This window comes from Miscanthus floridulus, chromosome 9, assembly GCF_019320115.1.
Source record: "Miscanthus floridulus cultivar M001 chromosome 9, ASM1932011v1, whole genome shotgun sequence".
NCBI classification, from domain to species: domain Eukaryota; kingdom Viridiplantae; phylum Streptophyta; class Magnoliopsida; order Poales; family Poaceae; genus Miscanthus; species Miscanthus floridulus.
Genome location: NC_089588.1, coordinates 117128348 through 117151363, shown reverse-complemented (window position 1 = coordinate 117151363; position 23016 = coordinate 117128348). Strand labels below are relative to the sequence as shown.

At 42.0% G+C, this 23016-nt stretch overlaps 1 protein-coding gene across 1 annotated transcript; it reads left to right on the top strand.

The window, feature by feature from the left end:
- The first annotated feature begins 8086 nt into the window (after positions 1 to 8086).
- LOC136480686 (histone H3.2-like) lies at positions 8087 to 8651 on the top strand. The gene has a single exon (XM_066478160.1). The coding sequence runs from the start codon at positions 8139 to 8141 to the stop codon at positions 8649 to 8651; it is 513 nt and encodes a 170-aa protein (XP_066334257.1). The 5' UTR covers positions 8087 to 8138.
- The last annotated feature ends 14365 nt before the right edge of the window (positions 8652 to 23016 follow it).

Below are 23016 nucleotides of genomic sequence, written 5' to 3'. Positions count from 1 at the left end.
TCTTCATCAGGTGCATCACGTCGATCGAGCTATGGACCTCCAGGACTTGCCAATAGGGTAGGTCTCAAAATATGGACTTTTTCTTCCGCATGGGTGCGTGACCGTTAGCGTCTTTCGGAATAGGTTGGCTTCCATGTCCTTTTCCAAAGACGACTTTCACATCATTGACCATATCGAGTACATCCTCACCGGTTCGGTTGCGAGGCTTGGTCAGGTGGTCTGCCTTCCCTTTAAAATGCTTACCTTTCTTTCTTACGGGGTGATTTGTAGGAAGAAATCGACGATGGCCAAGGTACACGACCTTTCGACATTTTTTCAAGAATACACCTCTAATATCACCGAAGCAGTGTGTGCATGCATTATATCCCTTGTTTGACTGTCCTGAAAGATTACTTAGAGCAGGCCAATCATTGATTGTTACGAACAACAATGCTCGCAGATCAAAGTGTTCCTGTTTGTACTCATCCTACACACGTACACCTTCTTTATTCCACAAAATGAGAAGTTCGTCAATAAGTGGTCTCAGGTACACATCGATGTCATTGCCAGGTTGCTTCGGGCCTTGGATGAGCACAGGCATCATAATGAACTTCCGCTTCATGCATAACCAAGGAGGAATGTTGTAGATACTTAGAGTAACAGGCCAAGTGCTATGACTACTGTTCTGCTCTCCAAAAGGATTGATACCATCTGTACTTAAAGCAAACCTTAAGTTTCTTGCGTCATTTGCAAACTCCGGGAATTCTCTATCGATTGCTCTCCACTGGGACCCATCAGCTGGGTGTCTCAACATATTGTCTACCTTACGGTCTTCTTTGTGCCATCGTAACAATTTTCCATGTTCTTTGTTTCTGAACAGACGTTTCAAGCGTGGTATTATAGGAGCATACCACATAACCTTGGCAGGGATTTTCTTACGTGGACGTTCGCCCTCAACATCACTAGGGTCATCTCGCCTGATCTTATACCGCGACGCATGGCATACCGGGCATGCATCCAATTTCTCGTACTCTTTGCCATGGTATAGGATGCAGTCATTAGGACATGCATGTATCTTCTCTATTTCTAGCCCCATAGGATAGACAAGTTGTTTTGCTTCGTAGGTAGTGGCGGGCAATTCATTGTACTTTGGAAGCATCTTCTTTTGGATTTTTAGTAACTCTCCAAATCCCTTGTCAGATACACCATTCTTTGCCTTCCATTGCAGCAATTCTAGTGTGGTTCCCAACTTTTTCTGCCCTGCATCACAAGTTGGGTACAACAATTTCTTGTGATCTTCTAGCATCCGCTCGAACTTGATCTTCTCCTTTTCACTTTCACATTCTCTTTGTGCATCACGAATGACCTGACAAAGATCATCAGCCGGCTCATCTTCTGCGGCTACCTCTTCTTCAGCTTCTCCCATTGCAGTATCATTGAAGCACGCACCATCAGGAATAATATCATTGTCGTCCCATTGTTCTTCTTCATCTTCTTCCATTACAACACCGGTTTCTCCGTGCTTTGTCCAACAAATATAGTTTGGCATGAAACCCGACTTGAACAAGTGTGAATGAAGAGTCCTTGAGCAAGGATATTCCACCGTATTCTTACATATGGCACATGGGCAGCACATGAAACCGTCGCGTTTGTTTGCCTCGGCCGCACGTAACAAAGAATGCACGCCGTCAATGAACTCTTGTGAGCGGCGATCAGCATTATACATCCAATGACGGCTCATCTGCATTACATGACATAAATATCATATTAAAACCTAGATCATAATTAATTATTTATACAACATGCGTGCCACCACAAAAGATACAAATTTATGAAAGCATCGCTACAATGTAGACAATCCCAACTACCACTAAAAGAACTAAAGCTAAAATACATTTCAGGAGCACAAGGATTTCGCGACCAATCTCAACTAAAATAGACAGATCCCCCGATTGTGCAACATCTTTGGGCTTCTTCGGCTGGATCACTGCCTCATTAGCCGCCGTATCTGCCTGTTGTGCAAGATATTTTTGCACGAGTTCAACATACTCTTCCTCCCAGTAGAAGCCTAAACATCGTCCACTGCCATCCCACTGAAATTAAAACAAAAAATTAGAACTTTAATCACAACCATCATGAAAATAGGTATAAACTAACCATAATCATTAAATACGATAAAATAACTCACATTGCGATCCGGACACTTGTAGAAGATATGATCCTTGTTGGGACCCTCCTTCTTCACTCGGTACTCCATCACAATCTTCGTCTCATCACGACACTTGCCGCATGGAATGAGAGGAAGGCCCGGCCTAAGTCGCTTTGGAAACCCATGAGAGGTCGAGGACCCGGAAGCAGTTGCCATCTACTCTCTATACTCATTTTTTAATACACTATAAATTTCTTCTTTTATAAACAAATAAAATTAACAAACTATAAAATTATCTAGATCTCTAAACAATGATATTTTTAATGGTCATTGTGTTCTCGTCTTTTACTGCGGCAGGTAAGTAATTCATATGATATTTCCGCAAATTAATAGAAGAATGGGAATGTACACACATAACAGACTACTACGACGATATCGGGACGTGTGAATAAATAACCATCCGTACTAGTTGACCTTGCTTACGTGATCATCTCGGCGAGCATTTCTCCACCGGACAGCACCGTACTTGGTCAAGAAAGAGCTCCGATTCTATGAGGAAGGGAACACGGTCTCCCACGACCGTTGTCGCTCTCCCTCGTAGAATCAAAACTCCTCCTTGATGTCCGTTACCGCTCGACAGAGAACATGCTTGCCGAGCTGAACACGGCCTGCAAGTTCAACTAGTTCGGATTTTCTATAATTTTCTAACTATTTTCTATGTTTTTATTTATATATACTACGTTTAGGTACGGTGATTGACAGACTACTACGACGATATCGGGACATGTGAATAAATAACCATCCGTACTAGTTGACCTTGCTTACGTGATCAGCTCGGCGAGCATTTCTCCACCGGACGGCACCGTACTTGGTCAAGGAAGAGCTCCGATTCTACGAGGAAGGGAACACGGTCTTCCACGACCGTTATCGCTCTCCCTCGTAGAATCAAAGCTCCTCCTTGACGTCCGTTACCGCTCGGCAGAGAACATCCTCGCCGACCTGAACACGGTCCGCAAGTTCAATTAGTAAGGATTTGCTATAATTTTCTAACTATTTTCTAACTTTATATTTATATATACTTTAACCTTCTTTCATGTAAATATGCAAGCTTAAAGTGATTTTGAGCTCAAATTGCTTACAAATGAAAAAAACCACAATAAAGAACCATAAATATATATAGTGAATAAAATGGCATAAGAAAATGGTAAAAAATGAGAGTATGAGATTGGTAACCTTTACAACTGAAGAATCGACGGAGGAATCGAAGAAATCGACGGAGGAATCGAAGAATGGATGGAGGAACAATGGAGGGAGGAAGCAAGAACACTACTGCAGTGAGCTTCAAAATGTGCTGAGCTCGGGCTCGGGGAGGAAGGAGGAGACGGCCGATTTATAAAGGGAGAACATTTAGTCCCGGTTGATAGATCCAACCGGGACTAAAGGTAACTTTCCAACCCCGGGCGCAGCCACGGCCCGGGAGTAGACCTTTACTTCCGGTTGGAGCCACCAACCGAGAGTAAAAGTATACATTTAGTCCCGGTTGGTGGCTCCAACCGGGACTAAAGGTCCCTGCCACCTCTGTTTGGCGCAGTAGCCGTTGGGCAGGGACCTTTAGTCCCGGTTGGAGCCACCAACCGGGACTAAAGGTATTTCTAGTCCCGGGGGCAAAAAATTCCGGGACTAGAGCCCATTTTGACCGAGGATCAAAGGTCTGTTCTCTACTAGTGGAGCCCATCGTTTAATTAGCTTGGATGGTTGGACTCACCTACATGACTGCGAGCCCTTCGTTTAATTAGCTTGGATGGTTGGAATCACCTATTACTTCGTAAGAGGTAATATGTGAAACATATATTTATTTAATTTTTAATTTTAGCAAATATGATAAATAAGCAAACTTTTAGACATAATTTTTTTAATCTAATTGATTCATGTTGGATCGTGATAAATCTTTTTATTTGGTAATATATTTCTAGCGTGTAATCTTTCTTTAGACGTAATGTCTCCTTGTTAGCAAACAGTGTCATGTTTGCTCACTTTTTTAATATATATTTGATGCACATGAACGTGTACCTCCAGCTAGCTAGTGTGCTAGGCTGATGCAGAGAGTTTCTTATTCACGTGCGTGATTTTTTCCACTGTTACCGATCTTTCTTACCTATGCAACACATTTTTTTAGTCGTAGACGTAGCATGGTTTGTCCTCCTAATTGTTAACTACTCACTACGTTCCAAATTATAAGACGTTTTGGCTTTTCTAGATACATTGTTTTTACTATATATGTATCTAGACATAAGTGCATAGCAAAAGCTTAGAAAAGCCAAAATCCTAGAAATTCTCATGTAAATCATAAACATATGGCCTTTAATTTGGTAGACTCTAATCATCATCTCCGATAATAGCCATTGGATCTATTGTAACTTATAATAAAATTACTCACCTCTAACATTATGAAAAATACTTCAAGTAACCCGTTAATTTTGCATATAAATTACCCACCTCTGCCATTACGAAAGACAATTCAAAACAACCTTCTAAATTTGTATATAAATTACCCACACTTGTCATTATGAAAAATAATTCAAAATAACTCAATAAATTTATATCTAAATTACCCATTTTATCTAATATATATCTTTATATTTAGGTTTAAACTAAATGCATGTCATGCTAAAAAAAGATAAATATTAGAAATGCTAACTAGAGGTCCTTAATGGAGCCTCCACGTTAATCCTCACGAGACACAATAGGAAAATAAAAGATAGATCCTAGAAATTTCTCACAAAAATCTGAAACATTTTACCCTCAATTCGGTATAACCTAATCACCATTGATAATAATGGCTATTGGATCTATTCTCTGTTCTAAGTAATTACCCACCTCTACTATTACATAAAACAACATAAAATAACTCTTGACTCTATATTTAAACTACCCACATATGCCATTAAGAAACATGATGTAAAAGTAGACCTAAATTTGCATCTAATTACCCATGTTCTCCTATTACAATAAATAATTTATGTAACCCAATTTTCATCTCATTACTAAAAAAATTAAATATCCTCTCAAATCTACGTCTAAAAGATAATCAAAATCTTCTATTAAAAATTGTTTCAACAACCATAGAGCTGTAGATGTTTGTACATTACCCACTTCTATCAATATTAATATATTAATATTTGATTAATGTAAGCATACACAATGTGTCAGCATGCATGAGCAATAAATATATATGTTATGTTTCATCAACAAAATATTTCCTTAACAACTCATATACTAATGATGCTAAAAGTTGTTTTAAAACCATATTAGTAACCATGACATAATTTATATTGGTTGTTACTTTATCTATATTTATGTATTTGAACTAAATGTTTGACACTAATATATTGATAGTATAACCATAATTGCACGTATAATTCCTTGATAGGAAAATTCAATCATCTTAAGAATTGTGCGAGACTACTGATGGCTATATTTTTGGCCCTTTAACATTACTCTAGAGTAATTCGATCATTATAAGGCTTAATAAAATTTAAAATTCCCTTGAGCACTGCTACCCCCATCCGAGATCTCATTTCAAGCTCTATCACTTATCTTAGGTGACATGGTGCTAAGTTTCAAATGATTGCATATCCGATTGTAGTATTTAGGAATGTACTATACAACCTAAAATCCTTATTTTAAAACAGTCCAAAATGAGAGTTAGTGAAAGATACAATAAACACAAGAGTTTTAACTTGAGGAAAAAAATCTGTAGCAGTCAATGAAAATAAAGTTAAAAATCAAAATTCAGATTCATGATTTAATATATGTGATGCAACAAGGATCACCATAGTTAATGGCAAGGTTTCAAACTAATTGCATATTAAAATATACAAGGTGCACTGCAAAGTAAAAATATGAATATGCATGAAAAATATATAAGTCAGTCCCTTGCAAAAAAAGTAATTAATAAGTTTATGATCATTAGATATAGACTACAAATTATATATTATGTCTATTTTGTAGAAAATAAACAAAGAAAAACATATAATTTAATATAAGGAATTTTTTATTAATCCAATATATTAACAGTACATCTTTTAAAATTCTTGCCCGTGCGAGAGCACGGGTTGATGGACTAGTGTCTTATAATTTGGAATGGAGGGAATATTTTTCTTAGTTAATATAACGTGTTGCATCCGGCAAGCTCCCAAAAAAACTCAATCTGCTACCGTGACTTGCACGGACGACGTTTACACAAAGGACATCAGGGCGCACGACCATAGCCTGTTCGCTTGCTCGTAAACGATCGTAAATTTCCAGTCGGAAACAGTGTTTTTCTCTCACACCAAACCAGCCAGCAGTAAATAATCCACGATCGTTTATGGCCTCCCGAACATGCTTCCTATTGGTGCGCACGAACAAAGAAGGAAGGGTCCGCCTACTTCTTCATTATCCTACGTCGCGTTGGAGGCATAGGAAGACTCGGCATAAAGCACTACCGGAGACCGGCTCTTTGCCGAGTGTCAAGTGGATTGCCGAGTGTTTTTTTTCGGACACTCGGCAAAGTGCTCTTTGCCGAGTGTTTTTTTTTTATACTCGACAAAGAAGCTTCTTTGCCGAGTGTTTTTTTTGACACTCGGCAAAGAAACTTCTTTGCTGAGTGTTTTTTTTTACACTCGGCAAAGAAGCTCTTTGCCGAGTTTTTTTTTGACACTCGGCAAGGCAAAGAAGCTTCTTTGCCAAGTGTTTTTTTGACACTCGGCAAAGAAGCTCTTTGCCGAGTGTTTTTTTTGACGCTCGGCAAAGAAAATTTCAAAGCACATTTTGAAGCAGTAAATTAATTCAAATAAAAAAGTTTTCAACTACAAAGTTGTATAACTCATCAAGATGTACAATGTTTGTTTTGGTCTTTTCTTCATATGACAAAGTGAAAGTAAATTTGTTTACAAATCTAACATATCTCTCTTGTAGTTTATGAAACTACAAGAGAGATATATAAGATTTGTGAACAATGTTAGAATGATCATGTCGGATGAATAGATGATCAAACAACCAAAATAAACTTTGTAGATCTCAAAAAGTTATGAAACTTTATAATTGGCAACTTTTTGATTTGAAATCATCTTATCATGCAAAACTACGTTTGAATTTCAAAAAATTAAAATTCGAACTTTTCAAACGACCTCGGATGGAAAAACAACCAAAATAAACTTTGTAGATCTCGAAAAGTTATGAAATATTGTAGTTGACAACTTTTTGATTTGAAATCATCTTGTCATGCAAAACTGCGTTTAAATTTCAAAAATTTAAAATTCGAACTTTTCAAACGACCTCGGATGGAAAAACAACCAAAATAAACTTTGTAGATCTCGAAAAGTTATGAATCATTGTAGTTGGCAATTTTTTGATTTGAAATTATCTTGTCATGCAAAACTGCCGAGTGCCCCACAAAGATTCAATATATATATTTTTTAAAATATCTTTGCCGAGTGGCATCTTGTCATGCAAAACTGCCGAGTGCCCGACAAAGATTCAATATATATATTTTTTAAAATATCTTTGCCGAGTGCTCGGCACTCGGCAAAGAAAGGAATTAAAAAAATTATATATTTTTTTAAATACCTTCGCCGAGTAGCCTGGTTGGGCGTACTGCAGGCACGTGTACTGAAGGTTCCAGGTTCCAGCTGTGCGGCCGCATGCAGCCGTGAACAACCAGCAAAACTACCAGTCCGATGCGGAGCTGCCAGATGGTGATCTGCCATTCACTACCATTCACCACCCACGGATCGCGATCCGCGTGAGGCCTGACAAATCAATCGGAGCCCTCCATTCCCACGCGATCCGACGGCGCCCGTCCCACCTCATTCCCCACTCGGCCCCAAAATTTCCCGCGCTCCGAGCGCCAAATTCCGCACGGCTCCTATTGATACCACCTCGTCTCGCTCCAATTCCCCACAGCAAATCCAGAGTCCCATCTCCGTTTCAAACACCCGAGCAAACCCCTTCTCCCCAGTCCCCCGCGATGGCCCGCATGAAGCAGACGGCGCGCAAGTCCACCGGCGGCAAGGCACCGAGGAAGCAGCTGGCGACGAAGGCGGCGCGGAAGTCGGCCCCGGCTACCGGCGGCGTGAAGAAGCCGCACCGCTTCCGCCCGGGCACCGTCGCGCTGCGCGAGATCCGCAAGTACCAGAAGAGCACGGAGCTGCTCATCCGCAAGCTCCCATTCCAGCGCCTGCTCCGCGAAATCGCGCAGGACTTCAAGACGGACCTCCGGTTCCAGTCCTCCGCCGTCGCTGCGCTGCAGGAGGCCGCGGAGGCCTACCTCGTCGGGCTCTTCGAGGACACCAACCTCTGCGCCATCCACGCCAAGCGCGTCACCATCATGCCCAAGGACATCCAGCTCGCCCGCCGCATCCGTGGCGAGCGCGCCTGCAGGGTGACTTTGGATTGGCTAAGGAATCCAGCACTCGGCAAAGAAATTTTAAAAAATAATAATAAAAAATCTTTGCCGAGTGCCTGTAGGGTTGGCACTTGACAAAGTGATCGTCAACGGGGCCGGCACCGTGACGGTCGCTTTTCTTTGCCGAGTGCCCCCGGGGCTCTCGGCAAAGCCTTTGCCGAGTGCCCGATAAAAGACACTCGGCAAAGAGGGCTTCCGATCAATTTTTTACCGTGTGTTCTTTGCCGAGGGCCGCACTCGGCAAAGGCTTTGCCGAATACAATTTGGCCTTTGTCGAGTGTCTTAGGCACTCGGCAAAGAACTTGAATCCAGTAGTGAAGGCCAGCCGCCTGGTGTTGTGGTACGTAGTGGTATTAGTACACGCCCAACTCTGAAACAAAGAAAAAGGTGCGTGCCCCACTCACGAGGGACAGCCAATGAGATACTGGAGCAAGGTAGGGATGACATGAAGTCTGCATGGCTCTTACGGGCTGGGCCACACACGTGCTACAATGGCAATGACAATGGGAAGCAAGGCTGTACGGCGGAGCGAATCTGGAAAGATTGCCTCAGTTCGGATTGTTCTCTGCAACTCGGGAACATGAAGTTGAAATCGCGGATCAGCATGCCGCGGTGAATATGTACCTGGGCCCTGTACACACCGCCCGAGTTGGTTTCGCCTGAAGCATCGGACCAATGATCACCCATGACTTCTGTGTGCCACTAGTGCCACAAAGGCCTTTGGTGGTCTTATTGGCGCATACCACGGTGGGGTCTTCGACTGGAGTGAAGTCGTAACAAGATAGCCGTACGGAACCAACGGGATTTGGGAATATTTTCTATTTTTCTTAAATTATATATTTATATATTTAACTAATTCATGGAATCAAAGAAGTCGATGGCTCAGATTCATTTGAGCTATTACCTCCGAGTAGGTAACAGGAGTACGGTATCCTTGCCCGCCACGTATACCCTCCATAGAACGATCGTGTAGACATGTACTCCGTGTCAAAAGCGGCGGATTTCTAAATTTTCCATCACCGAAGCCCACCTATGGCATCAAAAGTCTTGCTTTGTTGTCACGTCCCAAAAACTCTGTTATCAACAGTCTTGCTTCGTTGTCACGTCCCAAAAACCCTGTTAAAATTAAAGGCCAGGTTAAGGTTCCACAGTCATCCAAGAAATTCCTAATAACAGTAGAAGTTTTTAGAGGCAGCTAACAGGGCTTTCTAGAGGAAGTCAACACCGCCACCTCAGGACAAGCTCCTGTGTTTATAGACAACAACAGAAGCGGTTCAGAATCACTACTACAAAAAGCATTTTTAGGGGCGGCTGGTAACCCTTTGTAGGGGCGGTTTGGCCAGCCGCCCCTACCGAACCGTCTCTACAAATCATGCATTTGTAGGGGCGGTTCCCAGGCCGCCCCTACAAATCGATTTGTAGGGGCGGCTGGTATTACGAACTGCCCCTACAAATCGATTTGTAGGGGCGGCTCAATCACCAACCGCCCCTACAAATCGATTTGTAGGAGCGGCTGTAGTGCCAGCCGCCTCTATAATACCTGTTTGTAGGGGCGGTTCAATCTAGAACTGCCCCTATAGTACGTTTTCCCGCCAAAAAAAATTCAAATTTACAATTCAAATTTGACCAGAACTGTTTGTTTCCGCGTACTCCATCCAGCGTTCGCGTTGCCAAACGCCCCATGACCAACGTTCCGAACCGCGTTCGCGTTGCCGAACGCCCCGCGACCCACGTTCCGAACGCGACTACAAGCACAATAGTATTATATAAACTACAATTACAAGTCCAATTCATAAGGATATATACAATCCATCATTTAATATACAAATTCCATACACATTGTTATCAACATCCTAGAGCTAGCCTTTCAGTCTCACGAAGGTGTTGGTACTGAGGATTTCTACCTAAGTCAGACTCTCGGTCATGGTAGGCTCCTTTGACGTGTACAATCTGGTCCAATATGAAGTTGCAAATGTCGCCGACGAGCTCTAAGAGTTGGTCATCCTTGTATGAGTCTTTTTTCATTCCTTTCTCTTCTCTCCACTACAAGAGAACAAGTTTCAGTTTAATATTTCATACCATGTACAAAGTTTTTATACTACTGATGAAGAGGTTCAAACTTACCCTTAAGGGGTGTCTCCTGTAGGCACCGGTGTTACTCATCATAGAACATATATAGTATCCACAATGTACACTCACAGGCCTCTGCTTGGGGCACTGTATGTTTTGCATATGAAAATATTAGGTAATGCTTTTGACAGCCATGTAACGGAGTACTGAAGAAGTAAGTTACACTTACCGCACATAGTGTTTTTATAGCCAGCTTTTCCTTCCTCGCTGGATCATGCCTTCCGTGATGATGAGTGACATAGAACCTAAATGCCCTGTTCAAATTATTTTAGCAAATACAACTTGTTAGTATGCATAAGTGAACGTTACAAGTATCACTGGTAGAGAACCGAGCTTTACTCCCGGTGGGGAACCCCCTCTAGTCCCGGTTCCCCACCCGGGAGCAAGCATCCGGGACTAAAGGGGGGTCCTTTAGTCCCGGGTCAGGAACCGGGACTAAAGGAGGACCTTTAGTCCCGGTGGGTAACACCAACCGGGACTAAAGGTGCCTCCTGACATGCCACGATGGCCGGCACCTTTAGTCCCGGTTGGTAATACGAACCGGGACTAAAGGTTTTTTTCTTTTTTCTTTTCTTTTCATTTTTTTGTTTTCTTTTCAAAATAGGTTTTTGAAGTCGTATTGTACGCTGCTAATTATACATTTATACGCACATATAGTATGTTTCGGTTCAAGCACAATGAACGTATTAAATCACACAATTCAAGCATAGAAATATATATATATATATATATATATATATATATATATATATATATATATATATATATATATATGCATGCATGCATCATATATATATTTACATGCATGCATGCATATGTGTATTTTACATTATATTATTTCATGTGCATATATTACAAAAGATTGCATTATAGTTGTTGTGACATAACAAGTTTCCTCTCATCCTCTAGCTTGGCTTCAATGGCAGTGTTGGGTCGAAGTAGAACTCGCCCTTGGAATCGATGACCTGCTCATTAAAAAATCCGGCTATAGACTCTTGAATTGCTTTGATTTGGTCTTGCCGTATGACCTTTTCCTCCAACCATCGAGTCTACATGTTTGAATTAAAGGAAAATAAATTAATATATGTACATATATATATATAAAGACATAGTAACACAATCAATAATAATAATTGAATGAATATATAGTGTATTTTTAACGTACTTTGAGTCTCTCTGTAGGAGTTCTTTGGAAGAGCACCTTGATAAACTTGCAAACATAGTAACCACAGTAGTTGTTCTCCTGTTCCTGCCTCAGACACCACTTTACGAGAAAAAGATTTGTCATCCAATCTGGTGATCCGGTGAAAGCTATATGTTTAATTAATAAAGATGATGCGATTCAGGGGACTTACTTTCAAAGGGATTACATTCAGTGGCGCTTTGCATTTTTCCATGTGTTGCTTCTCAATAAAGGTTTTCCAAACACTGCCCAATAAAAAATTTGCCACGTCATCAGATATAGTTAATCATCATGTTTGTGTGTATATATAGTTGCTAGAGATCCCGAAATTACCTCTGGATAATATCTATCATATCTTGGTAGTCTTGTTGTGGTTTTCTCATCGAGTCATAGATTATCAAGTGACTTTTCACCAGATCGATGTCCATCAATATCCAGTGATTGCTGCATGTGTTTATAGGATATAACGCATAACACTTATTAATTAACTAGAATCAACATATGAGCCATTAAGGATATGATCGACATGATTAACGCTCACTTGAAGTTATAGGGAAAGAGTATATCCTTCTTGTGGCGTTGGTTCACTAAGAAGTTCATGAGGTTACTCTCTGACTTAGACTTCCAATTAGTCTTTGGAGTAATTGGGTCTTTGAATACTATATGGGGATCAACAAAACCAATTTCATTGCAGCCTTCCTTTCTGAGCTCTGTCATTGTAAATCTGCATATATATAGTACTTGTTAGGATAATTTATATGCATATACACACATATGATGAGTTTAATAATAGATCAAAAAAATTATTACTTACAGGCAATAGCAGCTAATGATAACTTTGTCCAGAGAGGTCAGGTGGCATAGTTGATGAAATTCTGCAAAGTCAACATACATAACATCATCGCCACGGAACCAATGTTCGTCTCTAATTCTGACACCAACGCAGAAGTCTCCACTAGTAGACGCCTGCATGTACCACTTGTTTAGCAGGTACATTTATGTCCCCAGATCAGATAAGGCTTGAGGGTTGTATAGACTCTGGCCTAGTACAAATTTTTTCTTCCAAATATCAACCTCCGCCGCACTCTCAATGTTTCCATCACCAAACATCTGGTAAAGGTCGAGACCAGTCTCATCAAGAAATTCACCAAGGTGATCCAAATCGACGTCCGGAGGTATGTTTGCCTGATGCATTAATCCTAAATTCGAACCATATTCATTACCAACAACTAGCGGGGGGATTGATTGGTGCGCTTGTTGTCCGAGTTGGGCAACTCCTTTCCCTGCCCGCTTCTTTTTCTGTGCCGCCTCAATTGACTTGGTGAGAGTGCGGTCATAGTCTGATAACGTTGATTTGGACGGCTTACGAGATTCCCGCTGTTGTTGCTGGTAAGAAGTCACCTTCTTTCTTAGAATATCTGGAGCTACGAAGAAGTACGGTTTCTCCGGGTTTCTCCTTGCTTCTTGATTCATTTTAAGTTTATCATAGAATCTAGACATGTCTTTTTTATATGCATCAGTTCCTTCTTCCTTCTCTTCAGATATTATTTTGGGAATAGCCCTTGGTTTCACGGTGGCTTTCTTTGCAGGCGGGGACTGGTTCTTCGTTTGAGGGGCTGGCCTCTTGCTAGGCTTCTTGGTAGGCGGGGGCGGGGGAGGCATTGGAGACCTCCTTGGAGGTGTTGGCAGCGGCGTTGGAGACCTCCTTGGAGGTGACGGCTGCGGCGTTGGAGACCTCCTTGGAGATGGTGTGGATGCAGCCTCGTCTTCCAACACAATGTCATCGTACAGAGCACTATGATGATCTGGCGATTGAACAATTGGATTTAGGTTGGGGGAGGATCTGCTACAAAAAAAGGAATGACATATTATTATGAGCAGATTGTTAATTATTTAAGCCAATACAAATTAATGATGTAGTGTTTTCATCCGCACGTACCTATGGTAAGGTAGTTCAGGAGGAGGTGGAGCCGACATCCCTAGAATGATGATGTAGCGCTTGCGCCATAGAATGAATGTCTTCTCCGCTTCTCCAAGAGTCTTCTCGCCATCACCTCCAGGAATGTCAAGAGGCAAATCACTAAAACCTTTTTCAGCTTTATCTATCGAGATGGTAGCATATCCTTCTTGGATTATATTCCCATGAATCCTTGGTGTCTTGGTTCGGTCGATAGGATTAACAAGACCGATAGCCACCTTGATTGTGGAATTCTCCTTCGGAATGTGTAGCTCACACGTTGTACAAGGTTCTGTGACGTCATCCATAGGGAAGCACAGTTCTGTGTCCCCTTGATTTGGTATCTCCGTGGAAGCGCAGCTGCTTTTCAACTGAACAGATTGGCTAATGTTGATTCCTGGCTCTGATGCCTGCTTGCTTGCACTCACTGCTATTTGCACTTGCCTTCTGATTTCCTCCTGCATTCTCGCTTCAAGGTTTTTTTCCCGCTCCTATGCTTCACGCACCGCTTCCTCCAACCTCTGGAGCCGCTGTGCCTCTTCTTCCTTCTTTCTCTGGCGACTTCTGTAGGAAGGTCTGTCCTGAGGGAATCCATGCTCCCACGAGACACTTCCTTTGCCTCTAGTTTGGCCACCATGTTCAATAGTCCCGATGGCGTATGTCAGCTCATCCTTCTCTCTGTTGGGCCTGAACGCACCACTAGCAGTAGCTCTCTGAGCATAAAACAATCTTTCTGCTGCTTCTTGCAGTCTTGCGCCATAAATGCACTTCCCTGTCTCCTGGTCTAGTGTTCCCCCATGACCGAAAAACCAATTCTTTGCACGTTCTCCCCACTCGAGTGATTCTGGTCTGATACCCTTGGCAAGAAGGTCTGCTTCCATTTTGTTCCACTTCTTAATGGCAGTCGGGTAGCCACCTGATCCCAAGGTATGGTGGTATGTCTTCTGTTGGGCATTATGTTGGTTTTTTATCACCCGACTCACACCCTCTTCCGAAGTCTTGTACTGTACAAACTCATCCCAATAGGGCCTCTGCTTTGAGATCGGGCCTGGGATAGTAAAATCTGGTGCTATGTTCTTCTTGACATACGTCGTGTATAGGTGTTTCTTCCAAGTCTAAAACTGGGTGGCCATCTTCTTCATTGCCCAATCCCTAACTCGCTCCTTCAATTCATCACCATCTATTATATCATCATAACCATCTGTTTGGAGCGTGAAATGTACCAAGACATCATTCCAAATTAACGCCTTGTCACGATCGGAGACAAAACTGATATGAGGAGCATTGGTCTTCTTCTTCCATTCACGGGTACTAATCGGGAGCCGGTCCCGTACAAGGTAACCACAGTGGTGCACAAATTTCATTTTATTCGGCCCCCCCGGTTCTCCTGTATCCACATTAAACTCCGAGATGATGAAGCGATCCTCCAATGGCTTTTTGGGACCTCGAACATTTTTACTCTTCATTGTAGTTGTTGATGTCGATCTAGAGGGCTACAAAACATAAACATTATTTTTAATGTCATGAGCACACATAAGACATATGATAATATATATAGCTAATAATAAAAAATATATACTTGACCAATATGTTGTTGCTCATTTTGTTCAAGAGCTAAGTACTGACTCCCGTCATCTGCATCCTCTTGCACGTTATTTTTAGCACCATCATCGCCGGCAACTTGAGTGCCAATGTTGATCAAATTCATCATCAACTCCTCCTCATCCATGTTTCTCGGGTCGGCCATCTAGCTTCAAAAAACAAAACCAATATATAGTACGTCAAATCTTTGCTTACATGCGTAAAATCTACGAACAATATGCATTATTAAATCTTGCCCCTCGGTCACGGACGCAATTCGCCACACTAGGACGAACTACGTCGGTACTAGGGCGAATTAGGGCTATACATAAACGACCGAGGGCAAATTGCGTCGGTGACTAGGGCAAACCACGTCGATGACATCAACAGCGCGGTTCGCCCTGGTGTGATTGTTTAGCATTAACGATAACGATAATACGAATGTTGATCAACTAGGCCACGAGAAAGGGCGGTGTGACAAGAGTGGCGGTGCTCCACTCCGCCGTATATATGTCTGTACACATGGGTGAACGAGGGCGGCGGTGCTCCGCCGTATACATAGAAACGCATGGACGAACGATGGCGGCGGTGCTCCGCGACGTATATATACATGCATATGAATACAAATGACGTATATATACGTGTCGGCGCGGTGGCCAGTTGCTGACGACGACGACGTGAGGCGGGCCGGCGTGCTGACGACGACGACGACGTGAGGCGGGCCGGGGCGGTGTCGGTGCGTGATGTTGTGATCCTATGTACCATGTGAACCATGTAGTCATTCATCATATGAGAAAATTCTATGTTAATAATGTAAGTATAAGTCATTATGAAATGTAAGTATATGTGTCCTATTGCTAATATAACCATTACTATTTCTGAAATGATAAGAATTTATTTTCTTCTTCTACAGGCGATCTCTGATGCTATGATATAAAGTTTGAAGATAGTCTTCCCGGAAAAAATATGTAATGCTCATATTACTTTAGCAACATTAATATATTATATCTGTATATTCAAAGTTCATAAATGAAGAAACGTTGAAGTTTTCCTTCATTTGTCTGTAGCCATGCATGCAAGTCCAACCAAAACTGCTTACATCATCACATGTGATATTTTTTATAAACTAAAAAACGCTTAGTTTACAAACTGGGTATCAAAATTGAGTTCCTATTTGACCATTATATATCCTACACCAAATCTTTCAAAAAAAAAGACCCTACATGAATATATTTGGATAAAATTTCGTTAACAAACATTGATCTATGAAGATAGAAAAAATTCTTCTATTGAAACTGCATCTTAGAATAATGGCATATCATATAGTGATGAATATATGGCGGTTGATGGGCTGGATCATTTTCAGCTTTAGTGACAACGACAATGGTTGCCATCCTGAGGAGTTTGTACGAAAGTTCATTAGCGGATGGTTCGTAGCGTTGTTTCCAAATAATATATAACGTGTTTATTATACAAGCCATGGATTTACATCGATCTAATTAATTTCTAAAGTAATTTCATTGGTGGTCCTTAATTAAACTTGTCATGAGTTCAGGTCCCAGTGATCTTAAAATGTATTTTAGTACCATAAAATGCAGTTTTTGACACTCTAATTAAACTTGCTAATTTATCCATATAATATCCAAATATTCAAAACTTGCGTTAAGATATGTTTTTTATTTAAAATCATTTAGAGTTCCAAATATTCATTTTCAGTTCCTAGATTTTGTGATTCAAAATTTGGAATTTTCAATCGACCTCTAGCGTTGACATGGCTTACACCAAAGTTGTAGTTTTCGACGTGATCTATAACTCGGCAGTGGAGGGCTCGGGCGAATGTACAAAGAGATCGACGAACATATCACCTCGAGCTCGGCAGTGGAGGGCCTCGGGCGCGGTGGGGCAACTACGCGCGGTGGAGGGCCTCGGGCGCGGAGGAGGGCACGGTGGAGGGCCACGGGCGCGCGCGGAGGAGGGGCACGGGCGCGCGCGGTGGAGGCTGCACGAGGAAGAAGAGGGCGGCGCCGGTGTCACGGAAGGCGAACGGACGCGGCGCGAGGAAGAAGAGGGCGGCGGTGTTCGACGAGGAAGAAGACGAGCGGATCGATCTGCGCCAGGCGCTGGAGGTTATATATCAGAGAGAATTACTCCCGGTGCCAGCCACCAACCGGGAGTAAAAACCCTTTACTCCCGGTGCGTATTACCAACCGGGAGTAAAGGTACCTTTACTCCCGGTGCGTGTTACCAACCGGGAGTAAAGGTATACCTTTACTCCCGATTGGTAACACGCACCGGGAGTAAAGGATTTTTTTGGTGGGCCACGAAACTGCAGCCCACCTTTACTCCCAGGTGGGCTTCCCACCCAGGAGTAAAGGTGGCCTGCAGTTTCGTTTCCCGCCTGTTTTAAGCAATAGTCTTGTTAAATACAATAGAAATGCAATAGTTTTTGTTAAATACATAGTAAATTAAATAAAAGGCATAAAATTATTTTGTTAAAAATATGAATTTTCTTTTTGTTTATTGCACATAGGAAAAATCTATAACCTAACTTTTTTTATTTTTTGTTAGAATTATAAAACATAATGTAACTAATATTTATTATTTCGTTAATGCAAAAATGTAGTGTTTAATTAAAATTATTAAAACTATTGGTTTTGGACAGGAAATTTGTTTTCACATCATTTTAACGTTAATATTTTAATTTTTCATCACTCAGTATCCTAATTTACCTTTTTGAGAGAGAAATCCCACCAAATCAAACATTGATTTAATTTGAAACATGACATAATAAACATCTGAATTCACAATTATTACATAATATCTCAAACACACACTATATTAAATCACTATATCATCAAGTGGGCACAGTAGTGAACTTCTTCTTTACGTATGTCCCTTGGTTATGATCGCTTCGTAACCATGGAGTGTCCTCATCATTTACCAAGATGCTAGGGTCTTTGTTCACTTTGAAGGGCGGAATTCGGTCATCCTTTTCATATTCTTCTGACATGTCCGACTTGTCCTCAATTCCCACGATGACTCTTTTCCCTGAAAGAACTATGTGGCGCTTTGGCTCTTTGGTTGAGTCATTATCGTTTTTCCCTCTTTTTGGTTTGGTAGACATATCATTGACATAGAACACCTGATTCACATCCTTGGCAAGGACGAATGGTTCGTCTTTGTACCCAATATTACTAAGGTCTACTGTTGTCATTCCATACTCGTTGTCTACTATTACCCCGCCTCCGGTCACCTTGACCCATTGGCACTTGAACAATGGGATCTTCAAAGTAGGTGCATATTCTAGTTCCCATATTTCATCTATGCGTCCATAATATGTCTGCTTATTCCCATTCGGGTCTGTGGCATCTATGCGGACACCACTGTTTTGGTTGGTACTCCTTTTATCTTGGGCTACTGTGTAGAATATGTTCCCATTTATCTTGTACCCTTTGTATGTGACGATATGCCATGATGGTTGCATAGCCAATAAATACAATTGCTCATGGATGCTCTCATCACCTTGACATTTTTTTCGCAACCAACCGCTGAAAGTTTCCATGTGCTTATGCGTAATCCAAGCTTCCGTCTTCCCTGGAAACTCGGATCGTAAGAGATCCTTGTGTGTCTCAATATACGGATCTACCAAAGAGGAGTTCTGTAGAACTGTGTAGTGCGCTTTATTGAAATAATCATCATCCGTACCAATATATGTTTTCCTCCCTAGTGTCCCCTTTCCGCTTAGTCTCCCCTCATGTCTCGATTCAGGAACACCAATCGAGTCAAGGTCGGGAATAAAGTCAACACAGAACTCAATGACCTCTTCTGTTCCATAGCCCTTGGCGATGCTTCCTTCTGGGCGAGCATGGTTGTGAACATATTTCTTCAGGACTCCCATGAATCTCTCTAAGGGGAACATGTTGTGTAGGAACACAGGACCGAGAGTGAAAATCTCCTTGACTAGGTGAACTAGGAGGTGTGTCATAATATCAAAGAAGGAAGGAGGGAACACCAACTCAAAGCTGACAAGACATTGAACCACATCATTCTGTAGTTTAGCTAGATCAGTTGGATCAATTGCCTTCTAAGAAATTGCATTGAGGAATGCACATAGCTTCACGGTGGCTAGAGGTACATTTGGAGGTAGAATTCCTCTTAATGCAACTGGAAGTAATTGCGTCATGAGAACGTGACAGTCATGGGACTTTAAGTTACAGAATTTCTTCTCTGGCACATTTATAATACCCTTTATATTCGAGGAGAATCCAGATGGTACCTTGATGTTGTTTAAGCATTCAAACATGATTTCCTTCTCCTCTTTGCTTAGAGTGTAGCTAGCAGGACGTAAGTAATGGCGTCCATCATCTGTCTTCTCTGGATGCAGGTTGTCTCTTTCTCTCAAACAACGCAGGTCCTGTCGTGCTTCAAATGTGTCCTTAGGCTTTCCATACACACCCATAAAGCCTAGCAGGTTCACACAAAGATTCTTCGTCAGGTGCATCACGTCGATCGAGCTACGGACCTCCAGGACTTGCCAATAGGGTAGGTCCCAAAATATGGACTTCTTCTTCCACATGGGTGCGTGACCGTTAGCGTCTTTCGGAATAGGTTGGCTTCCATGTCCTTTTCCAAGGACGACTTTCACATCATTGACCATATCGAGTACATCCTCACCGGTTCGGTTGCGAGGCTTGGTCAGGTGGTCTACCTTCCCTTTAAAATGCTTGCCTTTCTTTCTTACGGGGTGATTTACAGGAAGAAATCGACGATGGCCAAGGTACACGACCTTTCGACATTTTTTCAAGAATACACCTCTAATATCACCGAAGCAGTGTGTGCATGCATTATATCCCTTGTTTGACTATCCTAAAAGATTACTTAGAGCAGGCCAATCATTGATTGTTACGAACAACAATGCTCGCAGATCAAAGTGTTCCTGTTTGTACTCATCCCACACACGTACACCTTCTTTATTCCACAAAATGAGAAGTTCGTCAATAAGTGGTCTCAGGTACACATCGATGTCATTGCCAGGTTGCTTCGGGCCTTGGATGAGCACAGGCATCATAATGAACTTCCGCTTCATGCATAACCAAGGAGGAATGTTGTAGATACTTAGAGTAACAGGCCAAGTGCTATGACTACTGTTCTGCTCTCCAAAAGCATTGATACGATCTGTACTTAAAGCAAACCTTAAGTTTCTTGTGTCATTTGCAAACTCCGGGAATTCTCTGTCGATTGCTCTCCACTGGGACCCATCAGCAGGGTGTCTCAACATATTGTCTACCTTACGGTCTTCTTTGTGCCATCGTAACAATTTTGCATGTTCTTTGTTTCTGACCAGACGTTTCAAGCGTGGTATTATAGGAGCATACCACATAACCTTGGCAGGGATTTTCTTACGCGGACGTTCGCCCTCAACATCACTAGGGTCATCTCGCCTGATCTTATACCGCGACGCATGGCATACCGGGCATGCATCCAATTTCTCGTACTCTTTGCCACGGTACAGGATGCAGTCATTAGGACATGCATGTATCTTCTCTATTTCTAGCCCCATAGGACAGACAACTTGTTTTGCTTCGTAGGTAGTGGCGGGCAATTCATTGTACTTCGGAAGCATCTTCTTTTGGATTTTTAGTAACTCTCCAAATCCCTTGTCAGATACACCATTCTTTGCCTTCCATTGCAGCAATTCTAGTGTGGTTCCCAACTTTTTCTACCCTGCATCACAAGTTGGGTACAACAATTTCTTGTGATCTTCTAGCATCCGCTCGAACTTGATCTTCTCCTTTTCACTTTCACATTCTCTTTGTGCGTCACGAATGACCAGACAAAGATCATCAGCCGGCTCATCTTCTGCGGCTACCTCTTCTTCAGCTTCTCCCATTGCAGTATCATTGAAGCATGCACCATCAGGAATAATATCATTGTCGTCCCATTGTTCTTCTTCACCTTCTTCCATTACAACACCGGTTTCTCCGTGCTTTGTCCAACAAATATAGTTTGGCATGAAACCCGACTTGAACAAGTGTGAATGAAGAGTCCTTGAGCAAGGATATTCCACCGTATTCTTACATATGGCACATGGGCAGCACATGAAACCGTCGGGTTTGTTTGCCTCGGCCGCACGTAACAAAGAATGCACGCCGTCAATGAACTCTTGGGAGCGGCGATCAGCATTATACATCCAATGACGGCTCATCTGCATTACATGACATAAATATCATATTAAAACCTAGATCATAATTAATTATTTATACAACATGCGTGCCACCACAAAAGATACAAATTTATGAAAGCATCGCTACAATATAGACAATCCCAACTACCACTAAAAGAACTAAAGCTAAAATACATTTCAGGAGCACAAGTATTTCACGACCAATCTCAACTAAAACAGACAGATCCCCCGATTGTGCAACATCTTTGGGCTTCTTCGGATGGATCACTGCCTCATTAGCCGCCGTATCTGCCTGTTGTGCAAGATATTTTTGCACGAGTTCAACATACTCTTCCTCCCAGTAGAAGCCTGAACATCGTCCACTGCCATCCCACTGAAATTAAAACAAAAAATTAGAACTTTAATCACAACCATCATGAAAATAGGTATAAACTAACCATAATCATTAAATACGATAAAATAACTCACATTGCGATCCGGACACTTGTAGAAGATACGATCCTTGTTGGGACCCTCCTTCTTCACTCGGTACTCCATCACAATCTTTGTCTCATCACGACACTTGCCGCATGGAATGAGAGGAAGGCCCGGCCTAAGTCGCTTTGGAAACCCATGAGAGGCCGAGGACCCGGAAGCAGTTGCCATCTACTCTCTATACTCATTTTTTAATACACTATAAATTTCTCCTTTTATAAACAAATAAAATTAACAAACTATAACATTATCTAGATCTCTAAACAATGATATTTTTAATGGTCATTGTGTTCTCGTCTTTTACTGCGGCAGGTAAGTAATTCACATGATATTTCCGCAAATTAATAGAAGAATGGGAGTGTACACACATAACAGACTACTACGACGATATCGGGACGTGTGAATAAATAACCATCCGTACTAGTTGACCTTGCTTACGTGATCATCTCGGCGAGCATTTCTCCACCGGACGGCACCGTACTTGGCCACGGAAGAGCTCCAATTCTACGAGGAAGGGAACACGGTCTTCCACGACCATTGCCGCTCTCCCTCGTAGAATCAAAGCTCCTCCTTGACGTCCGTTACCGCTCGGCAGAGAACATGCTCGCCGAAATGAACACGGTCCGCTAGTTCAACTAGTACGGATTTTCTATAATTTTCTAACTATTTTCTAAGTTTTTCATTTCATAAAAAGTTAAAATAAAAAGTACGGTGATTGACAGACTACTGCGACGATATCAGGACATGTGAATAAATAACCATCCGTACTAGTTGAACTTGCTTACGTGATCATCTCGGCGATTCTACGAGGAAGGGAACACGGTCTCCCACGACCGTTGTCGCTCTCCCTCATAGAATCAAAGCTCCTCCTTGATGTCCGTTACCGCTCGACAGAGAACATGCTTGCCGAGCTGAACACGGTCTGCAAGTT